The 7993-nt window shown below is 44.8% G+C and overlaps 1 protein-coding gene across 1 annotated transcript in view; it reads right to left on the minus strand.

Moving 5' to 3' along the window:
- The window catches only part of ERICH6B (glutamate rich 6B), a 66400-nt gene extending 65136 nt beyond the window's left edge, over positions 1-1264 (minus strand). Inside the window, exon 1 of the mRNA XM_015559680.1 lies at positions 913-1264. Coding sequence (XP_015415166.1) covers positions 913-1264 — 352 coding nt within the window. The remainder of the gene's footprint in view (positions 1-912) is intronic.
- Positions 1265-7993: the final 6729 nt, after the last annotated feature.

Here is a 7993-nt window from a genome sequence, read left to right on the forward strand (position 1 = left end):
ATATAGATAATTCCAACACTTGAGGTAAGTAGGATATTTGTTTGTAGTGGAATTAAAGAACCTTAAGATAAAAACAGGGAAATGATAATTAGCCTATGGCTTTGGACAAATGAAGAATTTACACCTTAATCAAAGTACCATAAGTAATTCATCTTTTGTTTTTGTACCACTAGTGTCTATTCTTTCACCAATCTTCAGCTCAGAAAAACTGCACCTTCCATATTTTGCATTCACCTTCTTTAAATGATGGCACTTGCTAACCTATCTAGCTAATCCTATATAATAATAGGGTAATATGCAAATTGACCCTAAAGGCCTCTCCTGTCTCCTCGGCAGCACTAAGGATATCCAACTGTGGCTTAGGCCTGGGGCCTAAGCCGCCGGTAGTTATCTCCCAAGGGGTCCCAGCCTGTGAGAGGGCACAAGTGGGGCTGAGGGACACACCACCCCCACCCCCCCGCGCCAGTGCACAAATTTTTGTGCACTGGGCCTCTAGTTATAAGTATATTAAAAATGTACCTTAAAAGGCAGGTTACAAACACTATATAAAGTCTGGGGAGGATATAACCAAAGTGTGAAAGAAATGATCATCTCTGGATGGTAGAGATCTTTGCTATTTTTTGCTTATATATAATTTCTCAAACATCCACAATGAACATGTATTACTTGAGCAATAAGGAAAAAATAAGGTAAAAATCATGGGTTCTTTTTTTTTTTTATGAACAGGTGCTTTACATTCATCAAGTCTCCCTGCCTGCTCTGTTGACATGGTGCTTTGGGGCATGGCTAGTGAAGCTGTGAATAGAACTTAGTAATGAGTCTTCCTACCTGTTCATTCCATGGGTAGGTTGATAATTTGAACTTTGGCTAGATTTCAAATTTTTTCTTTTTTTCCTGAGCACTTTGGGAGACCCTCCTCCAGATACTCACCCTTTTCTAAATAGCCTTCTTCATACCAATAATTTTTTTCCTTCTGTAGATGCTTTTTCCCCTTCAGAGACCCCCGTTTATTCAGATCCTTCTTTCCTTTCTGATGCTTTTCCTTCTCCAGATAGTCATCTTCCTGCGGATACTTTTCCTTCTCCAGATACTCATTCTCTTCCAGATACTCATTTTCTTCAAGAAATGGAGAGTCTTCCTTTGAACTCTTCTCCTCTCCCTTGGTATACTCTTCCTCTGCAGAGAAGATCTGTGTGGGTTGTTGGAAAGTGGTGGGAAGGAGAGGTGATGACTCTCCTGATGACTGACTACTTTTAGTAGACATGCTGGGAGGCAGTAAGCAGATGAAACCCTTCAGCAGCAGGTAAAGTCACTTCGTCCTGGTAACCAACAAAGGAATAAAAGTTCATTAGTTAGTAATTGACTACTGCATGTGATTAAAATACTCATTTCAGTCAGTATTCTTGGGTGACCCTTTGAGTATGTAGATCAATACATGACCCATGAAAAGGCACAAAAGGAGGGAACAGGAGATTTACCCTCAAGAACATAGTGGAGAGAGTCACCTGAAGACAACACCTTCAAAATTATGGCACAATGTGAAGGAAATGAAAAGGGCTGGAAAATGAAGATATGATCAGTGGTGCTATTATTAGAGAAAACTTGTACTTATAAAAAAAATATTTATTGCCACAGTAAGCAATACAGAAACTGTCTTCCAGGAGATTGAAATCCAGGGAGAAAAACAGTCATGCAAACAGATTTCTTTATAAAAAGTGATGAACACAATGGAAGAGGTACAGACAGGATGGTATAGATGTCCTGTTTGGTCCTTGGTCAGTGAAGGCCTCTGTAGGTGGAGGTCTGTGCAGCACATAATCGTGGCTGCCACACCCATGGCCACCTCTGCTGGAAGGACCACCAGCACTTTACTAATGTTTGAATCCCCAGCTTCAACACAAGGTGCTTCCTGGGGAGCACCTTGGTTCCCCAGGAAGTCTTCCATGCTCCGTGCTATGCTCCATCTGTTCCATTTTTCATTTTCATCCAAGTTACTATTTGCTATATTATTTATTGGCATGTCTGTCTTCCCAACAGAGTGTGAACTTCTTGAGGGCAGAAAGGATTGAGTCTTGTTTAAAAATATTTTTTGAATCCTTTCACTCTTCTCCATCTCCACTGTGAGTATCCACAGTGAACTATGTCATTTCTAGTCTGGATTGCTGCAGTGCACTCTTCAATGGCCTTCCTGCCACCATTGCTGCCACCCTGCTAGTGTTCTTGTGAAAATAGAAATCAAATCATGATATGCATTGCTTAAAAATATTCCAGTGGCTTTCCTGTGCACTTAGAGTAAAATGTAAACACCATTCCACACCTTCCAGGACCTGGCGAAATCTGCTGCCTGCCAGTTTCCCTGGTTTTTCTTGCCATTCCTTCCCTATTCTCTTACCCTGTTATTCTCTCCTATAACACCACTATTTCTTTTTTTAAAAATTGATTTTAGAAAGAGAGGAAAGGAAAGGAGAGAGAGAAGGAAACATCGATGTGAAAGCATAACATTGATTGGGTGCGCCTCTCCCCCTACTGTGGATGGAGCCCACAACCCTGACATGTGCCCTGACCCAGAATCAAACTGGTGACCTTTCGGTGAATGGGATGTTGCTCAACCATTTAAGCCACTCCTTCCAGGGCCTACTGTTTTTCATTATGTCTGTGTGTACTTGTTCAATCTTTCTTTTCCCCTAGCCTGAGTGTCAATGACAGTGACCTTATGTGACCCATTTCCCACTCTATCACCAATGGTTAGCTTAGTGTCTGATGCAGAATAGATATCCAATAAATACATGATCAGTGACTGAATGAAAGGCCAAGATGAATGATTCTAAAGCATTGCACTCCAATCAATGTGTTTTTCTCACATTCTTTCTGTCTTCTCCTCTCTCTTCCACTCTCCCTAAAAATCAACGGGAAAAATATCCTCAGGCGAGGATTAACAAAACAAACAAACAAACAAACAAATCCAGCCAACCCCAGGTGAAGGTGATGTTCACCCCAGAGATGTGCACCAGGCTAGCCAAGCTAGCTAACTCTTCCACAGCACAGTCTCCCTCTCAGGCTTGTGTCCTTGCCCTTCCTTTCTCAGGTGTTGGTACCGAATGAACGTTTCTCATCTCAACAGGCTACATCACAGTAGTTTGTACCTTAGAGTCTATTTTCAGAGAACCCATCCTATGACAGGCAGCTTCATGAAATATAAATCTGGAAAAGAATTGATTGCAAGTTTGGGGAAAGAGAAGGGTAAAGGCCTCATGGATAGTTTGATACTTTCCAGGGGTGGGGAATGTCCAGCCCTGGAAAGTATCAGGCCCGCAAAATCATTTGATCTGGCCCTGCCAAGGCATTAGGGTGAGTTAATTAAATGTTTGACCAAATATAGCAGTAGAAGCCTAGTTTTTAAGTTAATAATTTTGTATGGCTCTCAAATGATGTTATAAATACCCAAATGGCCCTTGGCAGAAAAGAGGTTCCCCACCCCTGCTGAAAGGTTGGGAGGGTGAGGAGTAGTCAGACCTGCCCGTGGCAGGGAAAACTGACCTGGCAAAGAGATGACAAGGCGGAGAAGTAAAGGCAGAGGCATGACAGAGAACTTAAAAAAACCAGTATTAAGCATCTTGTGTTGGGTGGTGATTGGGAAAGTATTAGGCTTAAAGCAACTCTGGAGCACAGGATCCTTGGGCCATTCACCAAGTAGTTAGAAACTAGCAGAGACTGGGGTCTCTGTCTGCAGTTGACTCACTCTTCTCAGTCACCTCACCGCTCTGTGGTCCATCACATCTTCGCCTGCAGGCTACCTCAAATGGTTTTTGGAAGAGGTGAGGAACATGAGATGAGGTTGGAGGGTAGTGTCTTCGCAGCAAAGGGTGAGCTGCGAGAAAGCATACATATGGGGCTCATACCTATGTCTACCTGAGCCTCTTCTGTTGTAAGGAAGCCCTCCAACCTTATTTTGATTTAAATCTAAGCACACAACTAAATTGGTCCTCTTCTGATCCCACTTGCTTCTGATGTGGACCCTGTAAGCAGAGCAAGGAGGAAGGGGCTGGGATGAAGCAAGCAGTTGAGAAATCGTCTGTCCAGCCTGAGTCTGGAAGCAGGGAAGGAGCACAGTCAGGCACCAGCCACCCCATCAGACATGTGCTCACCCTTCAGGGATCCCAGATAAAAAATAAAAATCAGCCGGTCCCCTGGACAGCCCAGAGTGCCTTTGTCAACAGCATGCTGTCACTCAGGGTTAAGAATCTTTTCTTTTTATTTTCTCATCAGGCCTTGTAGAAAGTCTCCAGTCAGTTGCATTCTCATGTCAAAGATTAGAAAAAAAACTGTACTGTAGATACCCTCCCTTTAATTATCCTAGACATTTATTTTAAAAAGCCGTTAAGCAGAAATAAGTAGTAATGGCAACCGGATACCCAGCGTCTGAGGCCAATGCCCTCATGTTGACTTGTGATTCAGATCTTGACTCATTCTGACCCTCATTCCTGACAGATTGAAGACTAATTTTTGCAGCCACAACGGGAAACATCAACTTCATAAAAGCTGATTATAACCAGCTGATTGCATCACATTAACCTCTAGACTAGCTTCACAAAATGGCTGCTTCAATCAAAGCAGCCGGCAGACATTTTATTCAGCTTAAATAATTAAAAAAAATAGAGGGAATATTTAGGATTGGCAGAATTCACACAAAAAAATCAAGGCTTCTGGCTTCTCTTGGAAATAGGAGTCTCGGGCAACTGCTGGCAGCTTTCCCATGTGGAACCGGTGATACCACCCTCTTTGAAAGGGACAGCACTTTCCATTTCTGCTTCTGTCCCTACCTCATGCTCAGTTCTCAATCATCACACGTCGGGTTATTTTTCTTATAGTAGAGCCATAGTTTTCTGTCTCTATAAAAAAAAAAAATGGAGCCATGTCTCTGTGAACCGTGGGGAGGTCTGACCTTCCTCATACTTTGACTGCTCAGGCCTTGGCTTTACCTTTCCAGGTGCAGAGAGGTGGGGCCTTTGCTCGAGGCTATTTGGTGGCCCCAGGTCCCCTGTTTACACAGTTCACCACTGAATACCAGCACCCAGCATGACGTTTGGCACTTGCTGAAAGGCTTGTGCTTTGGAAACCAAATCAATGCACACAAAGGGACTTACCACTTGGGTGGGAACAAAGTCCATGGGGCATGAAACCAGCTTTGCTTTGTACAACTCATGTGGCCCCAGTTGCTGGCCCTGGGCAGAAAGAAATACAAGGGCATGATTTTCGAGCCTGGCCAAACACCTATCCGATCCCTCATGCTTTCTCCTGCCCTCCCCTGCCCTCTGGACCATCAGAGCTGGTATGTTTTCCCAAGGACCTCATTTGACCCACGTGTCTTTTGTCATCACCATTCTCACCTTTCCATTCTCAAAAGAAAGGCAAGCTCTGTCTTCTTCCTGACAAGGAGGGCAGGGCCCTGAACCAACAACCCTGAGTGCCCTCTGGCCCCTGTTCAGGGTCCCTAAGGGGCCTTGGCTCCAGCACACAGCTCCCCACCACAGCTGGGGCTCTCCTGCCTGACCTCGCCTCACCAACGTCCTGCACACACAGGTGATGGGTCTTCCCAGCCCTGCCAACTTTCCCGCCCTCCAGCAGGGGCACAGCTTTACAGATTGGCCGAGTCCCCTGTCAATAACTTGATGCAGCCACTTTAGATAATCAGAAGAGGAGGGGTCTGTGTGCAAAAGGAAAGGGGGAGTTGAAGCAGGAATATGACTCGAAAGGGGCAGAATGGCAGGGTGGTTAGATTCTGGGACCGGTTTCCTGGGTGAAATCCCAGAGTGGCCATTTATGAGCTGTATGATTTTGAATGAGTTTCTTAATGCTCCGGTGACTTAATTTCCTCATCTGTAAAATGGGTAGAGCTATAGTAACAACCTCCCATGAGGATTCAATGAGGCAATATGTGTTCGCATAAGTAGTGCCAGGCACAAATGTGAGCTATGTTATTATTGCATACTCATTCTTAATCAGCACTCAAGGTGTGTGCATGTGTACCAGTGTATCTGTGTGTGAGTATGCATATGCCTGAGTGTATCTTTCTGAGTCTTCATTAGTCTAGGGCATGGGGAGAGGGAAAAAAAGGCTGCTTTCCATGACTTTGCTTCCTGGTCCTGACTGCATTTAAGAGATTTGGGTCCGTTTGTCTTTCAGTGGGTCTTGGTGATTGGACCCCAGGGAAAATGATGGCCAGGGAAAAGGTAGTGCCAGAGGCGAGCTTACTTATTTTCCAGAACCTGCCCTTGGGAAGGCTGCCTGGTCCAAGGGAATTGTGTAGTGATGTTTGGTTCGCTGGGACAGAACAGAACTCTCTCATAATGGGTCAGTCTGTTCTCTGACTCTGTCCTGATTATAGGAAGTTGATATGTATGAACCTAACAGCACTCCTGAGGCTGCTCATTCATGTTTCAGATAGAGCCTCCTCACCTTCACTTCCACTCCTTCAACCGCCCTTTCCATCCCTAGGGGAACCTCAAGGAAGAGTTCTTACTCCTTTCCCACTTGACAACCTTTTATGGGGTTGAAGATAGCAACCTGACCTTTCTCCAGACCCTCCAGCTGCCTTCGTAGGGTCTCAGCTCCACCATCTGACAGGTATGTCAAACTCACTGTGCCCACACTGAGCCCTGCTTTTCTTCCCACTCAGCTGATGGCAAAGCCCTTGGAATAATCACCAGCTCTTCTCTTTCTTTCTCACCCTACATCAACTCTACCAGCAAATCAGGGTGGCTCCTCCTCCAGAGGATCTCACCACTGCTTACCCTCTCCATGTTCCCACACTGGTCTCAGTCACCATCACATCTTGCCTGGACTATAGCAGTCACCACCTAGCAGGTCTATTCTTCATACGATAGCCAGCTTTTAAAACATAAGTCAAATAACCTCACTGCCCTGCACAAAACCCTGTGAAGGCCCCCATTTCATATATTAAAAGCCAAAGCCCTTCCAGGGCCCACAGGTCCTTCTTGATTGGCCCCCATCACCTCTTCAACCTCCTTCCCACTGCCCTTTCCCTTCCTCCCTTGGTTCCTGTAACACTGATATCAGTGCTGCTCCCAACATGTCCAGCTTTGGCCCACCTGAGGCCTTTGCTCAACCTGTTCCTCAGGTATCTGCCTGGCTCACTCCCTCATCTCCTTCCTGCCACTATGTCAATGAGGCCAACCCCTACTATCCTATATATGGCCACCTGCCCAATCATGGCACTTCTGATTTCCCTTAACTTACTCGACTTTCCCCCATTTTCTTGAGAGCATTTATCACCTTCTAACATAGTAAGTACTTTAGTCATTCATTATGTGTATTGTCTGTCTCTTCTCACGAGTAAGTTCCCTGAGGGCTGGTATCTTTGTTTTTATTCACTGATTTTCCTAAATGCCTAAAACAGTGCCCAGCATATAGTAGTTAAAAATAAATATTTATTGAATGAATGTGTGAATTATGATCCCTCCCGTTCACATTTAATTTGACCACTCAGTAAATGGTGTGGTTTCTAGGTCCTTCTTCACTGTTTAGCTGCCCTCTGGATGGGCTTTAGTGTGTCAAGGGCTCTAACACGCATGGCCTAGAACAGAACCCAGAGCCCATGGCCCAGCCTGATGGCGTAGTCATCTCCGGGACACCATGTTGTGTGTCTGAGAACACTTCATTCTGTCAGTGCTGTTAATATGTTCAGATACCCACTCCAAAGGGCGAGTGAATTTTTTTTCTCACCAACTGGGACTTAGCATTTTCTCCAGCTTGTTCTGATAGGTTGTTTTTTGTTTTTTTTTAAAGTGGAGTTCCAGCCATTTCCTATCACAGTGGTTCTCAACCTTGGTTGCACATTAGAATCACCTGCAATCTTTTTAAAATCCTGATTTCTGGGCCTCATCCTCCAGAAATTCTGTTTCTTTGTTATGGGGTGGGGCCACAACATTAGTAACAAAGAAACAGAATTTCCGGAGGATGAGGCCCAGAAATC

The sequence above is a fragment of the Myotis davidii genome, unplaced genomic scaffold (assembly GCF_000327345.1).
Source record: "Myotis davidii unplaced genomic scaffold, ASM32734v1 scaffold533, whole genome shotgun sequence".
Lineage (NCBI taxonomy): Eukaryota > Metazoa > Chordata > Mammalia > Chiroptera > Vespertilionidae > Myotis > Myotis davidii.